The 24,514-nt window shown below is 41.0% G+C and overlaps 1 protein-coding gene across 2 annotated transcripts in view; it reads right to left on the bottom strand.

Moving 5' to 3' along the window:
* LOC141110407 (phospholipase A2 inhibitor and Ly6/PLAUR domain-containing protein-like) overlaps positions 1-19,808 on the bottom strand; it is a 30,574-nt gene extending 10,766 nt beyond the window's left edge. Inside the window, exons 1-4 of one of the 2 annotated variants that reach the window (XM_073601744.1) lie at positions 19,634-19,808; positions 4,624-4,743; positions 4,107-4,253; positions 1,930-2,070 (exon numbers count right to left, since the gene is read on the bottom strand). In XM_073601744.1, coding sequence (XP_073457845.1) covers positions 1,930-2,070; positions 4,107-4,253; positions 4,624-4,743; positions 19,634-19,682 — 457 coding nt within the window. In that variant the 5' untranslated portion in view covers positions 19,683-19,808. Of the gene's footprint in view, positions 1-1,929; positions 2,071-4,106; positions 4,254-4,623; positions 4,744-12,608; positions 12,832-19,633 lie in introns of those variants that run through there. The other variant, XM_073601743.1, reaches the window with a different exon arrangement.
* Between the last annotated feature and the right edge of the window lie 4,706 nt (positions 19,809-24,514).

Here is a 24,514-nt window from a genome sequence, read left to right as displayed (position 1 = left end):
CCAGAAGAGGAGGATCAGGGTTACTCTGTGCAAAACTTCTGCACAGAGCAGGTAAGTATAACATGTTTTTTATTTAGATAAAAATAAAAACATTGTTGTTAATATTACCTTAATAAATATCCACCTATGTTCTTTTTTTGTTTGTTTTTTTTAGCCTACGGAGGGTGCCGAATACGTAAACACCAGTAAGTGAACCAAAAAAGTGTATGTGAACGCACGCAAAAAAGTGCATTTAGAGTATGTCCCTGATCCCCCCCCCTGAAGAGGAAGGATGACTCCCTGACCCGAGGGTTCACAAGGCTTCTGACAGGGGTAAGGCACATTCAGGTCCATCTAGCCAAAAAGGCCCAGTGGACCCCTCTCCTCATGGTCAGCCGATGCCAACCAACAAGTACTAAGTGGGAGGGGGGTTCTCCAAGGCATGGGTTAAAGGGACCTAATGGCCACTCTTCCTCCCCCTAGACCTCAGGCTAGGCCAAAGTACCTACATCCTACAATCAGAATGGAAAGGGAACACATATATAAGCGCAGGTGATACACATGTGGAGATCTAAATAAATATGCAAAATTGGCTAGGCCTTGTGGTCTTATAACAAGAATTGCCCTGGTCTTGGCCAAAAGGTCTAGCAGCCCATGAGGTTTAATGCAAAAAAAAAAAACAAAGGCTTTCATGGCCTATGTAACCAGTTATATAGAACGCCATGTTACATGACTGCCAGTACAACTATATCATATAGGGCACTTTACATGACATAGGTGCACCCTGCAGAGGAGGTGGGGGCACCAAGGAAACCCAGCATATGGGTGCTCAGCAGCAAGAACAATTAAAGCGTTTGTTACCCCAACACTTTATATTCCTGATACACTATATTACAAAAAGTATTGACAATTGTGCGGTCGTCCGATGCTGTACCCAAATAACATTTATGTCCTTTTTTTCCCCCCACAAATAGAGCTTTTTTTTGGTGGTATTTGATCCCTTCTGCGGTTTTTGTTTTTAGCGTTATAAACAAAAAAGACAGTTTTGAAAAAAAAACTAATTTTTTATCCAATAAAAAAAATTTAAAAATATTTTTGATAAAAAAAAATCCCAATAAGCGTATATTGATTGGTTTGCGCAAAAAAGTTATAGCGTCTACAAACTGTGGGATATTTTATTTAATTATTTTTTTTACTAGTACTGGCAGCGATCAGCGACTTACAATGGATATTACAGCGGACAAATCGGACACCTAACTGACACTTTTGACACTTTTTTGGGGACCAGTGACACTAATACAGTGATCAGAGCTAAAAAAAAATCAAAGGGTTAACTCTGTGCCTAGCTGGTGTTTTTCTTACTGCGGGAGAGATGCTTGTACGAGGGGAACGCATTTATCAGGGATCAGGCTTGTTACTCCTGGTACGCATGAGTTCCCTATCCCCATGACTAAGCTCCGGGGGGGCAGATTGAAACGCGTTGGTATCGTGGCCTGGTTGGAGTCCAGGCTGAGGTTGCTACTCCATTCATTGCAGCAGGACACCATAGATGTGCTACTTCCAGGGGTCACCCTGCCTTCCTATAATCACAGTGGGAGCAGGCCGCCGACGGCGTGCCCCAGGCCCGGAAGTGTCTAATCACATACTAGGATACGTGATCTGGTGCAGAGCGGCTGCCCTGCCGCAGTATATCTACAGTGGGCCGTCCGCAAGTGGTTAAAAGAGAAGTATTAGAGTTGAGTTTTTTTTTTTTTAATCATACTTACCTAGGTAGATGCTGCATCTGTCCCCCCGCCGGCTCTAAGACTTAGAAACGAGCGATCAATCACCACAGATCGCTCGGTTCTTAGAGCTCCCTGAGCAGAGAGCTGGGGGCTGTCAGTCTCCGGCTCTCTGCTTTTAACTGTAGCAAAAAGAAAAAAAAAACATTCATTTCAATAACAAAAGTACCTGAGTACACATCTCTCTGCAGGATACATCTTTTTTCCTCTCCGGTGCAATCTATTCTTTCCTTAGTGTGACACCAATCAGAGTCAAGGGCCGTACAGCTTCCACAAGTCAGTCCATTACGGCGAATGGCATCTTGAGGCACTGTGAGCAAGAGATGTGGGCTTTGTCAGTCATTCAAAAGAATTTTAACTTTGCAAGGGAATTTTCCTCAGAGCTTAGTGAATGAGCCGAAGCTCTGACTTCCATCATCCAATCATGTGCAAACAAAAATACAATTTTTTTATATTTTCTTTGCATGTGATTGGGTATTCTTTGTAAAATTTCACCACATTCACTAATCTCTGGGGAAAATTCCTTGGCAATGTGTAAACTGAACAGGCTATATGCCTTTAGTAAATCAACCCCATTGACTTATCACTAAACAATGGACACACTAGAGCAGTGGTCTCCAAACTGCGGCCCGGGGGCCAGATGCAGCCCATCGCTTGCTTTTATCCTGCCCTTGGGGCACTATTTCATCCACTGATACCAATAATGGAGTATAATCCCCTCCCCATTAACACCAGTGAAGGGGCACAATTCCTCCCAATGACACCAACAATGGGGCACAATTCCCCCCCAATGACACCAACAATTGGGCCCAATGACACCAATGATGGGGCATGAATCCTCTCAATGACACCAACGATGGGCACAATCCCACCCACTGACACTGAGAAGGGACATTGTTTTTTCTTGCTGACGTCGGGACATTTTCTACTACCACTGGCCACAGTCTGGCCCCCTAAAGTCTGAAGAACAGTAAACTGGCCCCCTGTTTAGAAAGTTTGGAGACCCCTGCACTAGAGGGATGGCTATATGAAATCATAGTTGAATGATGAAGTTGCAGAATACTCTGTTGCTGTTTACAGTGAGTCTACAAAAAGTTGCTGTCTAAAAAAGAGATGTTATTTGGCTAAAGACCTTTATCACATGCACTCTATAGCCAAGGGTTTGTGGATACCTGACCATCACATCTACCACTATATGCCCCAAGTATTTAGACACCCCTCAAAATGATGGCTCAAAATGATGGAGCTTCGGTGTTTCCAATGAAGAGCACTGTTAATGCTACATCATACAGTTTGGGGAAGGTCCTTCTCTGTTCCACCATGACTGTGCCTCTGTATACAAAGCCAGCTCCATAAAGACATGGTTTGACCAGTTTGTATACAAAGCCAGCTCCATAAAGACATGGTTTGACCAGTTTGGTGTGGAGGAACTGGAGTGTTCTGCACAAAGCCCTGATCTCAACCCAACTTGACACCTTTGGGATCATTAAAACATGCCAGATCTTCTTATCCAACATCTCCATAAAGACATGGTTTGATCAATTTGGTGTAGACTAACTCAAGTATCCTACACAGAACACTAACCTCAACCCTACTGAACACCTTTGGGATGAATTGGATGAGTGAGGTCTTCACCAGCATCAGTACCTGGCTATGCTCTTTTGGCTTAATGTGCAAAGGTTCCCACAAACACACTCCAAAATCCACAACATTTTGGCCATAGAGTATACAGTAAATGAGGAAAGATAGCGAATTATACAACAGCTATGAATATCTAGTAGGGTTTAAAAAGCCAGTTAGATGGTTTCATCAAGCGATATGAATGGGGAAAAAATCACATAGAATCACATAGAAGATTCCTGAGTGAAGAGAAGAAGAAGAAGGAAGAAAGAAAGAAGAAGGACGAAACTAGAAAGAAGGATGAAGAAAAAGATAAAAGAGAAGAAGAAGAAGGATGAAGAAGAAGAATGAAGAAGGATGAAGAAGTAGAAGTAGGAAGAAGATGAAGAAAAAGAAAGAAGAAGACTGACTAGATAGGGATAGGAGGCAATGGGTAGGTTCGGGTTGGATGGTCTCCTAAGCCAGTGTTTCTCAACTCCAGTCCTCAAGGCGCACCAACAGGTCATGTTTTCAGGCTTTCCCTTATTTTGCACATGTGATTTGATCAGTTTCACTGTCTTAGTAATTACCACAGCCGTTTTATCTGAGGGAAATCCTGAAAACATGACCTGTTGGTGCGCCTTGAGGACTGGAATTGAGAAACACTGTCCTAAGCTATGGACTCCTGGGCTAGTAGGACCCCCAATACCTTTTATGGCAGCTAGAGTCAGCTTAGTGTTAACTTACACGTAGGAGTGGTGGGGGAGCAGTAATCCGTGGTACAACAGGAGGTGGTTGTTTTAAAATATCCTCCCTGGAACACAATGCTCCCAGAAGCTCCGCAGTTACTTCGTCTTGCGCAGTACCGGGAGAAAGATTTTGTACTGTGTCCCTCTACAGGATGACAGAAAACAAAGCAAGAGGTTATGAACAAGATGAAGAAGACATTTTCACTATAGTATGTTCCTTTAAAGGATATAAATCTTCTTTGTGTGCACTAAATGTCTTTGCAAACCCAAACCACTAAGAGTCTGGGCCAATTCTGACACTCCTCCCCTACATGTAAAGTAATATAATTTTTTTGCTAGAAAACCACTTAGAACCCCCAAACATTATATCAAATTTTAAAGCGGAGTTCCGCCCATCAGTTTAGCTTTGCAGCATCCGTCGAACGCTGAAATTTTTCCTTTGCGGGTGGACTGGCCCTTTCATACCATCTGCCATAATGAGAACCCAACCGAACACAAGAGATGTTATACGATACCCATCATGGTTATTGAGCTGGTAGCGGCACACACATTATCTCTTCCACATTCTTTGTCTTCCCCAGTACAAGCAAAGTCTCCCCCTTCAGCCCTGCAGACTGTGCAATGAATAGCATGACCTGAGGGAGAAAACAAAAAAGAGAAAGTTACGAGTTCAAGTAGAAGTTTTTGAAAGTCATGTTAGCCCAGGCAAAGTCACTAGACTGGTCTGTGCAGAATATAAAATCAGCACCCTAAAAACTAACCAATTTTCCATAATATTCCACTTCAACAGTGGTAAAATCACATCGGTTTTTCTCCAGAAGGGATCTAACAATAAAATTTGCATAACAAACACTTCCAAATATGGCCGCAGGTTCCAGAAAAGGAAGGGGGCAGCGTGACCTCAACACCTAGCTCCACCCCAACGTGTTTCGTGCAAAGGCACATCCTCAGAGGATTGAGTCATCTTTGTAAGTGTTTGTTGCACAATTTTTATTGTTTGACCGCTCCTAGAGCAAAACTAATGTGACTTCAACACCTAGCTCCGCCCCAACGTGTTTCGTGCAAAGGCACATCCTCAGAGGATTGAGCCATCTTTGTTGTTTGCTGTTTTGTTTTTGTATGTTCTTTTTTCCAAATTGTGTTTTTTAAATTTATATATTTCTCTATTATAGTGATCAGTCTATACACACAGAGTTTATTGTAACAGAATCTCCTGAAGAAGCCGTGAACGGCGAAACATGTAGAGAGACAATTTACTTCTGTTGATATTTGTTACTGATGTACTGTGGTTTTACCTTTTTTTCACATGTGTATTTTTAATTCAATAAATATTTTCTATTTTTCTAAATTTTGTATATGCATGGGCTTTAAAAGTCCCAATTTCTCTCCTTCTATGTTATTCCATCTTTGTAAGTGTTTGTTGCACAGTTTTTAGTGTTTGACCGCTCCTAGAGCAAAACTAATGTGATTTTACTACTATCGAAGTGGAATGTAGTGCAAAACTGATTCGTTTCTATTTATACCCAGCTTTATTGCCCTCTTTTAATTAAGATACTACACCAGCCCTTAAAATTTCCACTAGTCTGCTCGCATATTGCTAGGGGAAATAAGCTGGGAATGAGTATGTGGAGCTGTATCGGAGGGAAGGGTCGATCCCTCCATCTGTATAACAATCAAGTATCCATACTATAGTATCCGTGATTGTGTGATCTGTGCTCCGCCTATACACCTATATATAGTATATACACTCTATATACACCTCTATATACTATATACACCTCTACAGACATCTATATACTCTATACACCTCTATATACTATATACACTCTATAGGCATCTATATTCTATATACAATACTACATACACACCTCTATATATTCCTCTGTATACATCTTTATACACCTCTATATACTATATACACTTAATATATACTCTATACACACCTCTATATACTATATACACCTCTTTATATACCTCTATATACTATATAAACCTCTATATGCTATATACACTCTATATACACCTCTATAGACATCTATATACTCTATACACACCTCTATATACTATATACACCTCTTTATACACCTCTATATACTATATAAACCTCTATATACTATATACACTCTATATACATCTATATTCTATATACACTACTATATACACACACCTCTATATACACCTCTGTATACATCTATATACACCTCTATATACTATACACAGTTAATATATACTCTATACACACCTCTATATACTATATACACCTCTTTATACACCACTATAAACTATATAAACCTCTATATGCTATATACACTTTATATACACCTCTATAGACATATATACACTGTATACACCTCTATATGCTATATACACTCTATATACACGTCTATAGAGATCTATATACTCTATACACCTCTATATACTATATACACTCTATATACATCTATATTCTATATACACTACTACATACACACCTCAATATACACCTCTGTATACATCTATTTACAACTCTATATACTATACACACTTAATATATACTCTATACACACCTCTATATACTATATACACACCTCTTTATACACCTCTATATACTATGAAAAAAACCTCTATATGCTATATACACTCTATATACACCTCTATAGACATATATATACTCTATACAACTCTATAAACTATATACACTCTATATACACCTCTATATACTATATACGCCTCTATAGACATCTATATACTATATACACCTCTATATACACTCTATATACATCTATATTCTATATACACTACTACATACACACCTCTATATACACCTCTGTATACATCTATATACACCTTTATATACTATATACACTTAATATATGCTCTATACACACCTCTATATACTATATACACCTCTGTATACATCTATATACACCTCTATATACTATAAACACGTAATATATACTCTATACACACCTCTATATACTCTATACACCTCTTTATAAACCTCTGTATACTATATACACCTCTATATGCTATATACACTCTATATATACTCTATATACACCTCTATAAAATAGTAAAATAGTCACATTCGCCCGCATTAGGCAAGTGGAAATAAGCTGATGGCGAGTGTGCCGCCGCATCGGAAGGAGGGGGGGGGCAACTGGTGGGGAGTAACTCTTAAGACCTGGCTGGTAGCCCTGCACTAGACTATATATGAGCTTTCACTTTGCGGCTCCATTGTGTGAGCGACGCTCCCCACTTTGTGCCCTAGAACGCCTCGCCGGGGTTAACTCCTTATGTGGTGGAAGATTATGTCTTGTCAGCATTGGAGGAGTTGAGTGATCCTCTATGCACATGTGTGGTTAGCTGCGTTGTGTAGAGTATCATCTGGTGAGTGGATAGTGGTGCAGTGGTGCTGGGTATAGAGGATACTCAGGGTGCTGCACATGGTTTTGGTGGTGGATATTCAAGGACCAAGACACCATTCTTCTTTAGATGTAAGAATTTTATTAGAAGATTCTATGTAAGACTGTTTCATTGTGGACTTTCCCTTTAACACTTTTAGTTATTGTTATTTTTTTGCTTGATTTATCATTATTTTGTGAACATGTAAGTGCACATTTTTTTGAACCACTTACACTCGCTGCATTTTTATGCTGTTCCTTTTGGGGTTTATATATTGACCTTTTAATGCTAACTGCCATTAGTTCTCTCTAGCGACTAGCGCTGACTTTGGTTTATTATTTTGAATACACTGTCTCACCCTGCCAAAATATTTAGAGGCCGACCTGCTGACAGCCTAAAGATTTACTGCTGCTCAAGGGCCCTGGGCTTCAGCAAAATGGCAGCCTGCAGCAAGAGGAGCAATGCTGGAGGCAATTTACAGCACACACTAATGTCGGTAGCATAATTATCATTGTGGAATGTATTTTCCTTGCTAAGGAACATTATTTTTTATCACGTTGTTATGGGCAAAGTTCTACTTTAAGTAGGAAAGTCCCAGCCCAGAAGGATATAGAACATTCCTACTTTAATGCAATAGTGCAGACATTACCACTGACCATCAGAGTAGATTCCTGAGTCATAATGAAGCCTGCAATACCACTATGAGAACTCCATGGTCATAAAATGGGTGTGGCCATAGGCAGAAATGTATACACCAATCAGCAGACTAGGATGGTGAGGTGGGTTGTGTCCTAAGATTCATAAAAAAATCTAAATGCTGCATAGAAATATTTTTTTTAAATAGGGTAAAGACAATGAAACTGCATGACATATAATAGTAATAAAATATTTCTTTAAGGGATAAAGAATCTATCTATCTATCTATCTATCTATCTATCTATCTATCTATCTATCTATCTATCTATCTATCTATCTATCTATCTATCTATCTATCTATCTATCTATCTCTATCCCTTTCATTCTCTATTTTCCTTCTCTATCCTTCTCTCTCTCTTTCTTTCTCTCTCTTTTCTTCCTTTCCCACCCTTCCTCCCTCCTTCTCTTCCTCCCTTCTCTACCCTTCTCTCGCCCTCTCTTCCATTCCTCCCTCCCTCTCTTCCTCCCCTCTCTAGCCTTCTCTCTCTCTCTTTTTCTTTCTCTCTCCCTCCCTTCCTCCTCTCTCTCTCTTCCTTCATTTCCTCCCTCCCTCCCTCTATTCCTCCCTTCTCTCTCTCTCTCTCTCTCTCTCTCTCTCTCTCTCTCTCCCTTTACTACTTCCTCCCTCCCTCCCTCTCACTCTTGCTTCCTTTCCTCCCTCTCTTCCTCTCTCTCCTCCTTTCCTCCCTCCCTTTCTTCCTCCCTTCTCTCTCTCTCTCTCTTTTTCTCTTCCTTCTTTTCCTCCCTCTCTCTCTTCCCCCTCTCTCTTCCTTCCTTCCTTCCTTCCTTCCTTCCTTCCTTCCTTCCTTCCTTCCTTCCTTCCTTCCTTCCTTCCTTCCTTCCTCCCTTCCCTCCCTCTCTTACTCCCTTATCTCTCTCTTTCTTCCTCCATTTCCTCCCTCCCTTCTCTATCTTACTCCTTCTCTCCCTCTCTTCCCTCCCTCCCTCTCTTCCTCCCTTCTCGCTCTCTCTCTCTCTCTCTCTCTCTCTCTCCCTTTCCTCCTTCATTCCTTTCTTCCCTCCCTTCCTCTCTATCCTTTCCTCTCTATCCTTCCCTCTCTCTCTTGCCTCCTTTCCTCCCTCCCTTCCTCCTCTCTCTCTTCCTTCCCTCTCTTCCTCCCCTCTCTTCCTCCCTTCTCTCTCTCTCTCTCTCTCTCTCCCTTTCCTCCTTTCTTCCCTCCCTCCCTCCCTCCCCCCTCTCTATCCTTCCCTCTCTCTCTCTTGCTTCCTTTCCTACCTCCCTCTCATCCCCTCTCTCCTCCCTTCCTCCCTCTCTTTCTCCCTTCTCTCTCTCTCTCTATTCTCTCTCTCTTTTACTCTTCCTTCTTTTCCTCCCTCTCTCTCCCTCTCTCTCTCCCCCCTCTCCCTCCCTTCCTTCCTTCCTTCCTTCCTTCCATCCCTCTCTTCCTCCCTTCTATCTCTCTTCCTTCCATCCATCCCTCTCTTCCTCCCTTCTCTCTCTCTTCCTTCCATTCATCCCTCTCTTCCTCCCTTCTCTCTCTCTCTCTTCCTTTCTTGCTTCTGTCCCTCCCTCTCTTCTCTATCCTTCTCTCTCCCTTCCTTTCCTCCCTCCCTCTCTTCCTCCCTGCTCTCTCTCTTTCTTTCTTTATTTCTCTCTTCCTTATTTTCCTCTCTCTCTCTTACTCCCCTCTCTCTCTCTCTCTCTCTCTCTCTCTCTCTTCTTTCATTTCCTCCCTCCCTCCCTTCTTTATCCTTCACTCTCTCCCTCTCTTCCTTTCCTCCCTCTCTTCCTCCCTTCTCTCTCTTCCTTCCTTCCGTCCCTCCCTCCCCCTCTTTTCTATCCTTCTCTCTCTCTCCCTTCCTTCCCGCCCTCCCTCTCTTCCTTCCTACTCTCTCTCCTTCTCTCTTTCTTTTCCTTTCTTCCCTCCCCCTCTCCCTCCCTACTCTCTCTCTCTTCATTCTTTCCCTCCCTCTCTCCTTCTCTTCCCCCTCTCTCTTCCTTCCTTCCTCCCTTCCCTCCCTCTCTTCCTCCCTTCTCTCTCTCTTTCTTCCTCCATTTCCTCCCTCTCTTCTCTATCTTTCTCCTTCTCTCCCTCTCTTCCCTACCTCCCTCTCTTCCACCCTTCTCTCTCTCTCTCTCCCTTTGCTCCTTCATTCCTTTCTTCCCTCCCTCCCTCTCTATCCTTCCCTCCCTCTCTTTCTTCCTTTCCTCCCTCCCTTCCTCCTCTCTCTCTTCCTTCCCTCTCTTCCTCCCTTCTCTCTCTCTCTCTTTCCTCCTTCCTTCCCTCCCTCCCTCCCTCTCTATCCTTCCCTCTCTCTCTTGCTTCCTTTCCTACCTCCCTCTCTTCCTCTCTCTCCTCCTTTCCTCCCTCCCTCTCTTCCTCCCTTCTCTCTCTCTCTTTTTTTCTTCCTTCTTTTCCTCCCTCTCTCTCTTCCCCCTCTCTCTTCCTTCCTTCCTTCCTTCCCTCCCTCTCTTACTCCCTTCTCTCTCTCTTTCTTCCTCCCTCCCTCCCTCTCTTCTCTATCCTTCTCCGTCTCTTCCTTTCCTCCCTCTCTTCCTCCCTTCTCTCTCTCTTCCTTCCATCCATCCCTCTCTTCCTACCTTCTCTCTCTCTTCCTTCCTTGCTTCCGTCCTTCCCTCTCTTCTCTATCCTTCTCTCTCTCCCTTCCTTTCCTCCCTCTCTCTCTTCCTCCCTTCTCTCTCTCTTTTTTTCTCTCTTCCTTCTTTTCCTCTCTCTCTCTCTTCCTCCTCTCTCCCTCTCTTACTCCCCTCTCTCTCTCTTTCTTCTTTTGTTTCCTCCCTCCCTTCTTTATCCTTCTCCCTCTCCCTCTCTTCCTTTCCTCCCTCCCTTCTCTCTCTCTTCCTTCCTTCCGTCCCTCCCTCCCTCTCTTTTCTATCCCTCTCTCTCTCTCTCTCTCCCTTCCTTTCTTCCCTCCCTCTCTTCCTTCCTACTCTATCCTCTTTTTCTTTTCCTTTCTTCCCTCCCTCTCTCCCTCCCTACTCTCTCTCTCTCTTCATTCTTCCCCTCCCTCTCTCCCTCTCTTCCTCCCTTCTCTCTCTCTCTTTCTCTGTTCCTGCCTTCCTTCCCTCTCTCTCTCTCTCTCTCTCATGTTTATATGATTGTCTCATGCACACTTTCATGCATGACTTTTTTTTAATTATAATTTCCCATCACAAGTCACCCAGACCCGGCATCCAGCCAATCCTAATGATCGATCTATGTGTGTCTCGGTGTTGGGACTTGCTGGGTGTATTTCAGGTTTGGTGTCGGAGCCCTTCCCTTTTCCCGGCAGTGATTGGTGCAGTCTGGGCTGTTTAGCAGACTGCAGCCCGTCACCTATGCAGAGCACCGTACATCTGCAGAGGGGGGACCGCCATGAGCAGAATCCCCATCACTCAGCACAGGCTAAAAATACAACACAGATCCAGAGCATCCCCGGGAAGAGAAAAGAGAATGCAAATCCTCCGCCTGCAACTAGAAGGACTGATGAAAGGCTCGCTGCAACCGATCAAGGTTGTCTTCGTGTTATACACCATGCAATCTTTAGGAAAGCAAAGATTTCTCAAAACAGACATTGAATAAACGTAGTGAAAAACAAAAATAATTGAAAATAAAAAATAAAAATAAATAGAAATCATTTAAAAAAAATTGAAAAAAAAAATGAAAGGAAAAAAATAAATAGAAATAATAAAAAATAAAAAAAAATAAATGCAAATGTAAAAATAAATATAACTATCAAAAAATAAATAGAAATATTAAAAAAAAAAAAAATACAAAATGTAAAAATAAATATAACTATCAAAAAATAAATGGAAATAATAAAAAATAAAAAATAAATAAATACAAATGTAAAAATAAATATGACTATCAAAAAATGAATAGAAATAATAAAAAATAAAAAAAATAAATACAAATGTAAAAATAAATATAACTATCAAAAAATAAATAGAAATAATAAAAAATAAAAAAATAAATAAATACAAATGTAAAAATAAATATGACTATCAAAAATTCAAGAAATAACAATAATAATGAAAATTAAAAGAGCAAAATAAAAATAAATAAGAAAAAGAAATAAAAATAATAAAAACAATAAGAAAATTAAAAGAAAAATAAATACAAATAATAAAAAATAAATACAAATAAATAAAATGGACTATTAAGTAATAAGACAAATGACTGCAATTGATTTCCCACAGCATCCAATCAGAAATGAACCCTTATAGCTTCTTATTGCTGTAGCCAGGCAGAAGGGCGTCTGCTATTGGTTACACAACACCACTGATCCCTGCACTGCCTTACCGAATACACCCGTCTACCTGACAAGGGGGGGTGTGATGCAGGATATAAAGACAGCACCTATGACGTCATACATTTTAAGGGACTTATTAGAGGCAATCCTGCATTATAGCAATTTAATTAAAGTCATGGCCTCCCCTCTAGAGCATAGAACTTACCCCCGGTGATGAGGGTGGAGAGGATGCAGGTGAGTGCTACCAGGGTGCCCATGGTGAGGAGTGCAGAGCGGAGCAGGGCTGGGCAGTGTGTCGGTGTGATGCAGTGAGGAGCACACGGTGCAGTGATGTTGGGTGGAGGGAGGGTCCTGACAGTGATGCAGCTTCCAGCAGTAAAATCTTTTAAAGATGCAAGACTGTTCTCCAGCATGAAGCCAAAAAAATTGCTCAACCCATTTCCCGACGAGCCAGACACTATGTACAAGGGACACTTCATTTTTTTTTATTCTTCCCATTGAAAGACATTAAAGGTCAGGAAATTGCCCAGCCACTGTTCTAGACCTTTCCTGGGCTGTCCTATTTAAATGATGACAAAATAAAAATAAATAACAAAAATAATACAAAATAAAAATAAATAACAAAAATAAACAAAATAAAAATAATAAGAAAATACATACAATTAATAAAAAAAAGAAAAGAAAAGAAATAAAAAGAAAGAAAAAAAAAAACAAATAAAAGTAAATAAAAATAGACTTTCAATTAATAAGACAAGAAGCAGCAATCGGTTTACTACAGCAGCCAATCAGAAATGTTCACGACACTAAAGTTTGCAACAGATTTTAGTTCACAATCTGGTGCTGCTCTGCCTAGAAACCAATCAGCTTCCACGTTTTATTCTCAAAGCTTAACCTTTTCCTGACTGCCCCACGCAGATATACTGCGGCAAGGTGGCCGCCCTGCACCAGATCACATACTAGGTACGTGATCTGGGGCGACCCACTCCCGCTGTAAATTGGATGGGACCCGCCAATCGTTCGGGAGACAGGCAGAACGACGGTCTGCCTATGTAAACGAGGCAGATCGCTGTTCTGCGACAAAGCAAGGCAGTGATCCTGTGTTTCTGCTAAGCAAGAACACAGATCTCTGCCTTCCCACAGTACAAGCACCTCCCTCACAGTTAGTAATCACTCCCTAGGCACACAGTTAACCCTTTGATCGCTCCTGATGTTAACCCCCTTCCCAGCCAGTGTCATTGGTACAGTGACAGTGCATATTTTTAGCACTGATCACTGTATTAGTGTCACTGGTCCCCAAAAAGCGTCAGTAAAGCCTCGTACACACGATCGGATTTTCCATAAAACCTCTTTTTGCCCGCTTTTGCCCGAAGGCGCGTGCCTTGATTTTGTCTTGCATGCAAACGGCAAGGAATTGTTGGCCAATAAACACGAACGTAGTGACGTACTACGTGGTTTTTCAGCTCTTTAGCGCCACCCTTTGGGCTCCTTCTGCTAATTTCCTGTTAGTAGAAGTTTGGTGAGTGTTGATTCGCACTTTTCATTTCGCACTTTTCATTTCGCGATTTTCAGTTCGTTCCTGAGCGGTCGTTCGACAATCAGCCATGTTGCGGGAATCAGAGGAGATAACGTGTTATTTATTATTGGCCTTGGAGTTATTGCTTTGACCCAAGTCCAGTCCAGGAACAGGAGGAGGAGGAGGATTTCTTGGACCAAAAATTGGTTGCTTTATTAATCGTGTCCAATTATGTCATATGCCTTTGCTGCGGGAGCTCCAGGAGAATAATCCGGATGATTTTCGGAATTATCTCCGGATGACGGACCTCCTGCTTTCACCAACTCTTGGCATTGTTGACCACCTATATTAAGAAGCAGGACACATGCATGAGGCTTTTATTTTATTTTTTGGTTGAATAATAATGATTTGATTTGGTATATTTTCTATATTTTTGGATGCATAGAATGCACTTTTTTGTTAGGTTCTATTGGCAGATAGCATGTCTAATTTTATTTGTTTTCCGACAACATTTGTCCGATGGAGTGTACAAACGGTCGGATTTTCTGCCAACAGCCTGTCATCACACATTTCCTGTCAGAAAATCCGATCGTATGTATGAGGCTTTAGTGTCCGATTTGTCCGCCGCGACAAAAAATATATCTCATAGTTTGTAGACGCTATAATTTTTTTTGCACAAACCAATCAATGGGATTTTTTTAACCAAAAACGTGTAGCAGAATACATATTGGCCTAAACTGATGAAGAAAATTTGATTTTTTACATTTTATGAAAATAAATTATAAAAGAAAAAAAAAACAAATATTAAAAAAAAAAAAATGTAAGGAAAAAATAAATAGAAATAATACAAAAATTTACTAGTAAAAAAAAAATAATAATAATGAAAAAAAATATATATATCTCATAGTTTGTAGACGCTATCATTTTTTGCGCAAACCAATCAACGGGATTTTTTTAACCAAAAACGTGTAGCAGAATACATATTGGCCTAAATTGATGAAGAAATTAGGTTTTTTTACATTTAAAAATAAATTAAAAAAGAAAAAAAAAAGAAATATTTAAAAAAATGTAAGGAAAGAAATAAATAGAAATAATAAAAAATTTACTAGTAAAAAAATTAATAAATAATGAAAAAAAAAATATATATAGACACTATAATTTTTTGCGCAAATTAATCAATGGGAGTTTTTAACCAAAAATGTGTAGCAGAATACATATTGGCCTAAATTAATGAAGAAATTAAATTTTTTACATTTTTTTATTGGGTGTGTTTTATAGCAGAAAGTAAAAAATATTTTTGTTTTTCTCAAAACTGTCGATCTTTTTTTTTGTTTATAACACAAAAAAAAAAAAAGCCGCAGAGGTGATCAAATACCACCAAAAGAAAGCTCTATTTGTGGGGGGAAAAAAAGCCATTAATTTTATTTGGGTACAGCGTCACATGACCTTGCAATTGTCAGTTAAAATAATGCAGTGCTGTATCGCAAAAAAAAAAAAATGGCCTGGTCATGAAAGCGGGGTTCCACCCAAATTTTGAACAATATCTGTATGTATTCTCTTCCTTGCCTAGATGCTGACATGCCGTTTAAAAAAATTTAAATCGCTGTAATTACCTTTTATTTTTCTATTCTTCTTTGCACTTCCTGGTTCTCCTCCCGTGGGAGTAGGCGTGTTTCTAGCCTCTCCCAGACTCCTGGGAGCTAGTCTCAGGCTTCCCAGGATGCCACTGAGCATGTGCGGGAACGAGCGGTGAATGCTGGGAGCACAGCATTCACCACATCCAGGAAATAAATGCTTGTGGGCTTCAAATGCCCACAATGAAGATGGAAACCGCCTGCAGTGAATAATATAAGTTATTCTTTCCGACTAAATCTGACACAGGCGGACATATTACACACAATATGTGAGTATGTAATGCTGAGAAGAAAAGTTTGTGAATGAACTAAAAAAAAAAAAAAACGATAGATAGGTGGACCCCTGCTTGAAGGTCATAAACTGTCCAGAGGGCAAGTGGCTAATAAGACAAATAGCTTTTTTTTCATCATTTTTTTTTTTCTCAAAGCAGTGCTGCTGATCTCCTCCAGTCTTTTTTCGGCCACTTCCCGTCTACATGAACCCTCCTGCCTCGTCTGAATATCCTTGCTTTGGACCGGCTTCCTGCTAATGCTAAACCTTGTTTGTATTGCCTGCTCTGTCATGGCTAAGGCTCGATTCACACTGCCGCGGCACCCAAAGGCCTGCGACTTCCAGTGCGACTTTGCATTGCAACGTCAAACCAACTTTCCTGCGACTTTGGCTTTGGAAAAATCATAACGACGGAGAGCGTGACACATTGTGTTAAACTTACGGAACCCTCTGAAGTCGCAAACCAAAGCCCCAAAGATAAGACAAAGAAAGTGACTTCTTTGCGACTTTTGTGTTTTTTTACATTGCGGTCTATGGAACTCATGTCACAGGGAAGAAACGGAAAAGTAGTGCAGAGACTTTTTTTTTTGTCGATGCGACTTGAGTCTCAGCAATTAGGATGGCACCCATTTAAATGAATGTGTTTTTTGCAACTTTCTTTTTTTTTTTTTTTTTTAATTAAGTTACATATTTTTATTGTCTTGTAAGACAAGAAATGTTACAAGAAGAAAATAATGATACCAAACTCAGAGGTGCGGTCATTAACAGCGTACAATCAGAGCAGAATGAATCACAGCGCACCGCAAGTACAGAAACTATAAACGAGAGCAAAGCTTGTAATACTGGAGTAGCAAGTTTTGCGACTTTCTGTGTCGAACGTCGCAGCAAGTCGCATGAGAAGCCACAGCATTGTGAACCAGGGCTGAATCCTGATTCACTCGCTTATACTCTTATGAATGAAAAACATTCGTCCTGGAGAGAAAATAGCCTAATAACATTTGTTTTTTCCCCCCAATTCACACATAAAGAATATACATGCAGTTTCACAAAAATGGATAGCTCTGCGATTTTTTATTATAAACACACCCCTATGGCTACAAGTGAATCCCGCCTGGTGAAGTGAAAGACAGGCATGCAGCTTTACAAAAGAGCAAAGCAGAGCCACCTAGTGGACTCATAAAATTAGTACTCCCCCTTAAAACAATTACGCATAAAATTAGTACTCCCCCTTAAAACCATAACGGTGATTTATTATAAATCAAATACCAAGGGATGTATTAAAAAAAAAATAAAAATTAGAAGAGCTATTCATTTTGTGAGACTGCATTAGCATTCAGCAAAAACGAAGGTTACTCGGATATTTTCTCTCCAGGTTGAATGTTTTCTATTCAAACAGAATGTATGAATCAGCAAAATATTCTATTATGGCCACTAGATGGAGCTGATGTGCAAGACATTTACTTACTAGGATCATCAGCTCCATCTAGTCATACCTCACATGTGTGGTTTTAACACTGGTTAGATATGTGCGTGCCACTTACGTATGTGTTCGCTTCTGCTTACAAGCTCGGAGAGATGGGGCAGCCTAAATTTTTTTTTTTTTTTTTCTTATTTATTTTATTTATTTTTTACACTGTCCTTTTATTTATTTTTTGTATCACTTTTATTGCTGTCACAAGGAATGTAAACATCTCTTGTGACAGTAATAGTCACATGACAGGTACTCTTTATGGAGGAATCTGGGGTCTATAAAATCCCTCCTCTGCCCTTAAGACGCCAAGATCTGCGTTTTTGAATACTTTCGATTTTTTAAAACGGACGCCGTTGGATCCTGAGTAAACCGGAAGTGATGTCATTATGTCGCTTCCGGGTTACCATAGCCGAGACCCGATCAAAGCTGATTCCTGCTTTGTTTGGGTCTCCAGCCAGCCGGCGGATGTACCGGTGGGACAGGAGAGCCCAGGTGAGCGGTGGAAAGTGGTGGGGGGGGGGAGATGTCCCCTCCCTCTGCTTGTATTAACAATTGATTGGCTGCTTAGCTGCATCAGTTGTCATTACAAGAGAGCCGACCGTCAGCTCTAAAAAAAAATGGTACCGGGGTGCAGCTGCAGGCATCACTCCGGTGCAACCACTTGAAGTCAAATGACGTACAGCAGGGGTTTCATTGTGGGTCACATCAGCATTATGATTGCCCTCAAAAGGGGCGGTTGTATCTGTAAGATTAGATGTCAAGAGCCACCCCTCCATCAGAAGTTGAGCCCCCCCACTCTCCCTTACATCACAGTGCACCGACCTTTCCTTATGCTGCTGCTGGGAAGAAGCTGGATGCATTGCTTGAAAGCAGAAAGTAAGGGTCTGGAGGGGAGCTGGAGCTTTCCTGCAGCTGCAGGAGAGGTGCGAGGGCCACATGAAATGGCCTGGAGGGCCTGATTTGGCCCGCGGGCCTTGTGTTTGACACCTGTGACGTACAGGTACGAGATTTGGCAGCAAGTGGTGCTATAGACTAATACAGTATTGAAAACTGATACAACGTTCAAATGGTAGAGGGTTTCACCATCCCTTCAAAAAAAAAGCTTGACATGTTTCGTGCATGCTGCTTCCTCAGGAGCAAAAAAGGTGCTAACATAGAATTGCTATCTAGAATAAGAATAAACAAACAATAATCCATATACAATAGAATTTATTCACACACAATTAAAGTGTTACTAAACCCAGGACCCTGCATTCACTATATCTGGTCTCCTACTGTACACAGAACATGTAAATACAATTATTTTAGTAAATATAAACTGCTAAATACCTTTTTTCATCAGCAGTATATAGCAGTCTTGTGACTTCTATCAGTGTCTGGTTAAAGCTTGTAGGAGGAGTTTTCATTCACCTCTGACTGTCCTATGAGAATGCATGACCCCTGACCCTCTGTCTGGACAGTGCTGACGTTCGTTTCGTTCCAAATTAAAATTTGGCTGAATTTTCGTTTTTCGGATGTATCCGAATTTCCGAATTAGAATAGTACCAAATTTAAACGAATCTGAAATAACGGAAAAAAAAATTCGGACGAAATTCGAATTCGAATAGTTTTCCAATTTCCAAAGAGAATAAAATAGAATAGAAAATAAAGGAATAGAATAGAAATTATTTTTTTCTAGTCTATTCCTTTATTTTCTATTCTATTTTATTCTCTTTGGAAATTGCAAAAATATTCGAATTCGAAAACTTTTCAAAGTAGAACATTTTTAGCAATTTAAAAACTGTTTGAAAATTCGAAAATTATTTGAAATTGATTTGAAAACTTTTCGAATTGATCCGAATTCGAAAAATTTGAATCAATTTGAAAATGAAACAAATTCCGAAAACAAATTAAATGAATGAAACGAATTTAACTAAACAAATTTATGTAAATAGCGAAACGAAACTAAACACGTTTTTTGGTTCTGCACATGTCTATATGCTGATGACATGCACCCTCCCAAGAAAAAAAAACTTTCTAGCAATACACCCCAAACTGAGCATGTGCAGAGTGCCCCCCAAGGCTCTGTTCTATCAGGAGATGGATTGGGGACAGAGGAAAAAAGGGGAGGATCAGAGAAGTCAGGATCTTTTTGATCGATATAAATTTCCGTACGAACGTTTGAATGAAATTCTACCGGTGTATGGCCGGCATTACAGAAGGATAAGGCTCTTTATTTCCTGCTGTGTGACTGTAATAAATCTTATCGGCCTCATCTAAAAATAACTGTCGCTTTAAAAAAAAAAACCAAGGCTGTGATTGGTGGTTAGCTGTGGAAGTTTTTTATTTTTATGTTACTCACCCAGGGAAAGGAGGGCAGACAGACAGAGGAGAGGGAAGAGGGATCCCATGACTTCAGCGGGGAAGAGCCGTGTCGTTTTCTGCCGTTAGTCGGTCGCTGTGTGGCACGCCGGTCACCTGTCTGTTCGTTTTTGCCAGTTGCAGAGCTTCCAGATACGTCCCCTGGCAGGGAGAGAGGCAGAGAGGAGGCGGACGGTTACAGCAAGCCCCCCCCCATGCCCCCCCACCCCCAGCCGGAGGGCGACATCTGCTTGTCTGACAGTCGTGGTTGTTCATGTGACGAACGAGGAAAACACTGCAGCAGGCGACGATTGTAATGTGTATAATTAGAAAAACACAGATGAGAGCCAGAGACCCGTCTGCTGTCAGACTGGACTAAAAAATACAGTGCCTTGAAAAAGTATTCATACCCCTTGAAGTTTTTCACATTTTGTCATGTTACAACCAAAAAACCTAAATGTATTTTATGTGATAGACCAACACAAAGTCACACATATATGTGAGATAGAAGGAAAATTATAAATGGTTTTCCAATTTTCTTTACACATAAATATGTGAAAAGTGTGGGGTACATTTGTATGGCGCCCCCCGGAGTCAATATTTTGTAGAACCGCCTTTCACTGCAATTACAGCCACAAGTCTTTTTGGGGATGTCTCTACCAGCTTTGCACATCTAGAGAGGGACATTTTTGCCCATTCTTCTTTGCAGAATATCTCAAGTTCTGTCAAATTGGATGGAGAGCGTCTGTGAACAGCAATTTTCAAGTCTTGCCACAGATTCTCAGTTGGATTTAGGTCGGGACTTTGACTGGGCCATTCTAACACATGAATATGCTTTGATCTAAACCATTCCATTGTAGCTCTGGCTGTATGTTTCGGGTCGTTGTCCTGCTGGAAGGTGAACCTCCGCCCCAGTCTCAAGTCTTTTGCAGACTCTAAAAGGTTTTCTTCTAAGATTGTCCTGTATTTGGCTCCATCCATCTTCTCATCAACTCTGACCAGCTTTCTTGTCCCTGCTGAAGAAAAGCCTCCCCACAACATGATGCTGCCACCACCATGTTTCACGGTGGGGATGGTGTGTTCAGGGTGATGTGCAGTGTTAGTTTTCCACCACACATAGCGTTTTGCTTTTAGGCCAAAAAATTCAATTTTGGTCTCATCTGACCAGAGCACCTTCTTCCACATGTTTGCTGTGTCCTCCACATGGCTTCTCACAAACTACAAACAGGACTTCTTATGTCTTTCTTCTTGTCACCCTTTCATAAAGGTCAGATTTGTGGAGAACACGACTAATAGTTGTCCTGTGGACAGATTCTCCCACCTGAGCTGTGGATCTCTGCAGCTCCTCCAGAGTTACCATGGACCTCTTGGCTCTTCTCTGATGAATGTTCTCCTTGCCCGGCCGGTCAGTTTAGGTGGACGGCCATGTCTTGGTAGGTTTGCAGTTGTGCCATACTCTTTCCATTTTCGGATGATGGATTAAACAGAGCTCCGTGAGATGTTCAAAGCTTGGGAGATTTTGTTATAACCTAACCCTGCTTTATACTTCTCCACAATTGTATCTCTGGTGTGTTCCTTGGCCTTCATGATGTTATTTGTTCACTAAGGTTCTCTAACAAACCTCTGAGGGCTTTACAGAACAGCTGTATTTATACTGAGATTAAATTACACACAGGTGGTCTCTATTTATTAATTAGGTGACTTCTGGAGGTGATTGATTCCACTAGATTTTAGTTAGGGGTATCAGAGTAAAGGGGGCTAAATACAAATGCACACCACACTTATTTATTTGTAAAAATCTTGGAAAACCATTTATCATTTTCCTTCCACTTCACAATTATGTGCCACTTTCTGTTGGTCTATCAAATAAATTCTCAATAAATTACATTTATGTTTTTGGTCGTAACATGACAAAATGGGGAAAATTTCAAGGGGTATGAATATTTTTTCAAGGCACTGTAAGTTAGCTGCCAGTAAATGGACCCATCCTGCCCACTTGTGTGTGATTATATGACACTGCCAATGGAGGGGATCAGGTTAAAGCTGAACTCCTATCATATTAGCACATTACGCCTTTACCTTGCAGGGTTTAAAAAAAAAATGGTGCAGCTTACTACCGCTTTAAGGGGAATAAGGTCCTGGGAAAACTTAGAAGGGATTTCTCTTTGATTTTCTCTTGCTTCCCGTTGTGTCTCCAGGACCGGAAGTGAAGGTATTTTCCCCAAGAGGACACAAAAAATAAAATAAAAGCTCTGACTGGGGTTCTAACTCTTCCTGACTCTATCCAAAAAAAAAAAAAAAAAAGGTTTTGACTTTAGACATACTTTATATTTCAAAGACTGAGCTTAGAGGGAACAAAGACTAAGGCTAAAAATAGAAGGATTTCAGGTTATGATGTTCTGAACACCCAAGTACCAAGCACCAGCTCTCAGCACAGGTGTATTGGGGGCAATTAACGCAATTAGCGCCTGGTCCTCTGCGCAGGACCAGGCGCCGAGGGGCTGCATATTTGCGCACAAAGGTAAACAAGGGAAACTGAGGCACAAGGACCCTGGAATGCTCAGAAGATACAACAGATACAAGCATACAGGTTGCGGGAAGAACACAAAGAGTTGCACAAAGAGTTACTAGGGACAGGATGGAAGTCACTGCGAACACTGGGGTATGGCAAATACACTGGGAGACATTGCAAACTGTCACTAGAAACAAGGGCGGTCTGGTGCAGGATCATTAGGAGTCTCAGGGTCATAAGGAATATCTAAAAAATTAGGACACTGGGGGGCACTAGGAATCTTCTCAACTAGGAAATGTGGGGAACACTAGGAGTCTTCTCCACTAGGAATACAGGGAACACTAGGAATCTTCTCCACTAGGAAACTTGGGGAACACTAGAAATGTTCTCCTCTAGGAAACATAGGGAACACTAGGAATCCTTCTCCACTAGGAAACATTGGGAACACTAGGAATCTTGTCCACTATGAAACATAGGGAACACTTCCCAATGTTTCCTAGTGGAGAAGGATTCCTAGTGTTCCCTATATTTCCTAGAGGAGAACATTTCTAGTGTTCCTCATGTTTCCTAGTGGAGAAGATTCCTAGTGTTCCCTATGTTTCACAGTGGACAAGATTCCTAGTGTTCCCTATGTTTCATAGTGGAGAAGGATTCCTAGTGTTTCCTAGAGGAGAAGATTCCTAGTGTTCCCTATGTTTCCTAGTGGAGAAGATTCCTAGTGTTCCCTATGTTTCCTAGAGGAGAAGATTCCTAGTGTTCCCTATGTTTCCTAGTGGAGAAGGATTCCTAGTGTTCCCTATGTTTCCTAGAGGAGAAGATTTCTAGTGTTCCCCATGTTTCATAGTGGACAAGATTCCTAGTGTTCCCTATGTTTCATAGTGGAGAAGGATTCCTAGTGCTTCCTAGAGGAGAAGATTCCTAGTGTTCCCTATGTTTCTTAGTGGAGAAGATTCCTAGTGTTCCCTATGTTTCCTAGAGGAGAAGATTCCTAGTGTCCCCTATGTTTCCTAGTGGAGAAGATTCCTAGTGTTCCCTATGTTTCCTAGAGGAGAAGATTTCTAGTGTTCATGTTTCCTAGTGGAGAATATTCCCAGTGTTCCCTATGTTTCCTAGTGAACAAGATTCCCAGTGTTCCCTATGTTTCCTAGTGGACAAGATTCCCAGTGTTCACTATGGTTCCTAGTGGAGAAGATTCCTAGTGTTCCCTATGTTTTCTAGTGGAGAAGATTCCCAGTGTTCCCTATGTTTGCTAGTGGAGAAGATTCCTAGTGTTCCCTATGTTTTCTAGTGGAGAAGATTCCCAGTGTTCCCTATGTTTGCTAGTGGAGAAGATTCCTAGTGTTCCCCATGTTTCCTAGTGGACAAGATTCCTAGTATTCCCTATGTTTCATAAAGGATAAGATTCCTAGTGTTCCCAATGTTTCATAGTGGACAAGATTCCTAGTGTTCCCAATGTTTCCTAGTGGAGAAGGATTCCTAGTGTTCCCTATGTTTCCTAGAGGAGAAGATTTCTAGTGTTCCCTATGTTTCATAGTGGACAAGATTCCTAGTGTTCCTTATGTCTCATAGTGGACAAGATTCCTAGTGCTCCCAATGTTTCCTAGTGGAGAAGGATTCCTAATGTTCCCTATGTTTCCTAGAGGAGAAGATTCCTAGTGTTCCCTATGTTTCATAGTGTACAAGATTCCTAGTGTTCCCTATGTTTCATAGTGGACAAGATTCCTAGTGTTCCCAATGTTTCCTAGTGGAGAAGGATTCCTAGTGTTCCCTATGTTTCCTAGAGGAGAAGATTTCTAGTGTTCCCTATGTTTCATAGTGGACAAGATTCCTAGTGTTCCCAATGTTTCCTAGTGGAGAAGGATTCCTGATGTTCCCTATGTTTCCTAGAGGAGAAGATTCCTAGTGTTCCCTATGTTTCATAGTGGACAAGATTCCTAGTGTTCCCAATGTTTCCTAGTGGAGAAGGATTCCTAGTGTTCCCTATGTTTCCTAGAGGAGAAGATTTCTAGTGTTCCCTATGTCTCATAGTGGACAAGATTCCTAGTGCTCCCAATGTTTCCTAGTGGAGAAGGATTCCTAGTGTTCCCTATGTTTCCTAGAGGAGAAGATTTCTAGTATTCCCCATGTTTCCTAGTGGAGAAGATTCCCAGTGTTCCCTATATTTCCTAGTGGAGAAGATTCCCAGTGTCCCCTATGTTTCCTAGAGGAGAACATTTCTAGTGTTCCCCAAGTTTCCTAGTGGAGAAGATTCCTAGTGTTCCCTGTATTCCTAGTGGAGAAGATTCCTAGTGCCCCCCAGTATCCTAATTTCTTAGATATTCCCTATGACCCTGAGACTCCTAATGATCCTGCACCAGACCGCCCTTGTTT

Source organism: Aquarana catesbeiana, linkage group LG10 (genome assembly GCF_042186555.1).
Source record: "Aquarana catesbeiana isolate 2022-GZ linkage group LG10, ASM4218655v1, whole genome shotgun sequence".
Taxonomy (NCBI): domain Eukaryota; kingdom Metazoa; phylum Chordata; class Amphibia; order Anura; family Ranidae; genus Aquarana; species Aquarana catesbeiana.
This window is presented reverse-complemented; position numbering and strand designations above follow the sequence as displayed.